We start from the raw sequence: 1988 nt of genomic DNA on the forward strand, positions 1-1988 counted from the left end.
AGTGTGGGTGATGTGGATGCGGGGTGAGCAGGAGCAGCCGGGCACCCAAAGAGGTGACGTCCTGCCCCATGCTGACGGGACATGGTATCTTCAGACTTCCTTGGATGTGGAAGCCAGGGAGGCAGCTGGCCTGTCTTGCCGAGTGAGACACAGCAGTCTAGGAGGCCAGGACATGGTCCTCTACTGGGGTGAGGAAGGGTTGGTGCCCGGCTGGGAAAGGGTGGTCCTCCAGCACAGCAAGAGAGCTAGATAAAAAGTCTGGGATTCTAGGGACTCCAGATCATTAATGACCAAAATCTAGTGACCTAAGAAATGGAGATCTAGGTGTGAGGGTCCTGGAGAGGTGGCAGGAAGCAGAGGGTTGATTGAAGATCCATCTCTGAGCAGGGATGTGAGAGGGGAAGGAGGAAGGACTACTGACGAGGCAGAGGGTGACATGAGCAAACAGGACCAGGAACTTGTGATTCCATCTGGAGTGAATGAGAAATGACACCCCTTGTGCACCAATCCCACAGAGCAGCACCGCCCAGTGCATTGGATCTTCCTGCTGGTGATGGTGCCCCTGGTGCTTCTGGCAGGTCTTGTGTTCTGGCTCTGGAAGCGCTGGTAATTCTGGAACCACCTTCCTGCTCTTTCCCAAGTATCTCCCCACCTTTCTGTTTGTTCTCAGCCCTCCTTTTCTCAGTGCTCCTCCCCCTGCAGTCCTCACCTCCCCCCTGCTACAGAGCATTTACAATCTGTTCCCCCCAGGAAATCACCGTGGAGATGCTGCCCTGGCCTCCCTTTGGAGAGAGATCCCGGCAGCCCAAGCTCCAGCGCACGCCTAAACCCAGCTCAGTGGTGATGGACTTGCAAGTCTCTGTGTGCAACTTCTGTCTTCCCTTTCTGCTCTAAGATCCCTTGTCAATATAAGCTGAGTATAATTTAGTGGGCTTTGTTGTTCTATCCTGATTCTTGGTCTTAAATCTCTACGTTTTCTCAAAGTAACATGAAGTCTGAGTACCTCCCTGGGTAACAGGCATCAACTGTCACCTGCTCCAGGGAGTCCTCCCTTATTTACAGCTGTGTGTGTGGCTCAGGACAGGAGCAGACCTGTCATCTTGGGACTTGTTGGAAATATAGGGTCTTGGCCTCAGCTGAGCCTCACAGTGTGCATTTTAACAAAATCAGCAGGGAATTCACAGGTACATAAAATGTGATGCCTGAGAGGCAGCAGTGCAAGTGTGTCCTTGGAGGGATAAGAGACGGTCTTAATATAGAACAAGACCTGCTCCTCGGAGAAATGTGGGGTTCAGTTTTTGGAGCCTCTGCTCACAGCAGTTGCCCATGGTTGAATACACAGCCTTATTTCATGTGTGTTTTCATTTTAAGACAGCTTATTTTATACACAGACACACACAGACACACACACACACACACACACACACACACACACACACACTTAGCTCTTCCTCCCCCTTTCTGTAACATAATTATAGTGTGCTAGGTGTTCTTTTAGAACTTTCTAAGGTGGCTCCTCATAGACTTCATGAATTTCTTTTTACTCTTCCTGGATTTGTACAATGTCGATTCATTACCACTGAACTCAAGGCCCACTACTCTCCATCGTGGGCCTGACTGAGACTTACCTGCACAAGGGTTTTGTCTGTGAGACACATCACACATTCTTGAGCACCAGTCAGCCTTGCAGGTCTGGGCTGCAGGGACATTTTCAACACTAAAGTCACCTAGGAATTGCATGTAAATGCAGAAAATGTAGCAGCAAACAGACTGTGAAAAGGACATGTATTTACATGCAGGAATAAACTTGGAAAGGGAGAGCAGCTGCCAGTTCTGCCTCACCAAGAAGCATGAAATGGGTGGTACATGTCAGGTCCCTATTACTGTCATTATGAGTGGCAGTGAGCTGATGTGTTTGGTGTTACATATCCGTGTCACTAGGTAGGTCCATTAGCACAGACAGCCTCTGTGAATAATGAAGATGAACC

At 49.4% G+C, this 1988-nt stretch overlaps 1 protein-coding gene across 1 annotated transcript in view; it reads right to left on the bottom strand.

Annotated features, from left to right (window-relative positions):
• Window positions 1-1178: 1178 nt before the first annotated feature.
• LOC115287192 (T-cell surface glycoprotein CD1a-like) overlaps window positions 1179-1988 on the bottom strand; it is a 10602-nt gene continuing 9792 nt past the window's right edge. The window contains exons 5-6 of the mRNA XM_029933443.1: window positions 1629-1727; window positions 1179-1228 (exon numbers count right to left, since the gene is read on the bottom strand). Coding sequence (XP_029789303.1) covers window positions 1179-1228; window positions 1629-1727 — 149 coding nt within the window. The remainder of the gene's footprint in view (window positions 1229-1628; window positions 1728-1988) is intronic.

Source organism: Suricata suricatta, chromosome 3, assembly GCF_006229205.1.
Source record: "Suricata suricatta isolate VVHF042 chromosome 3, meerkat_22Aug2017_6uvM2_HiC, whole genome shotgun sequence".
Taxonomy (NCBI): domain Eukaryota; kingdom Metazoa; phylum Chordata; class Mammalia; order Carnivora; family Herpestidae; genus Suricata; species Suricata suricatta.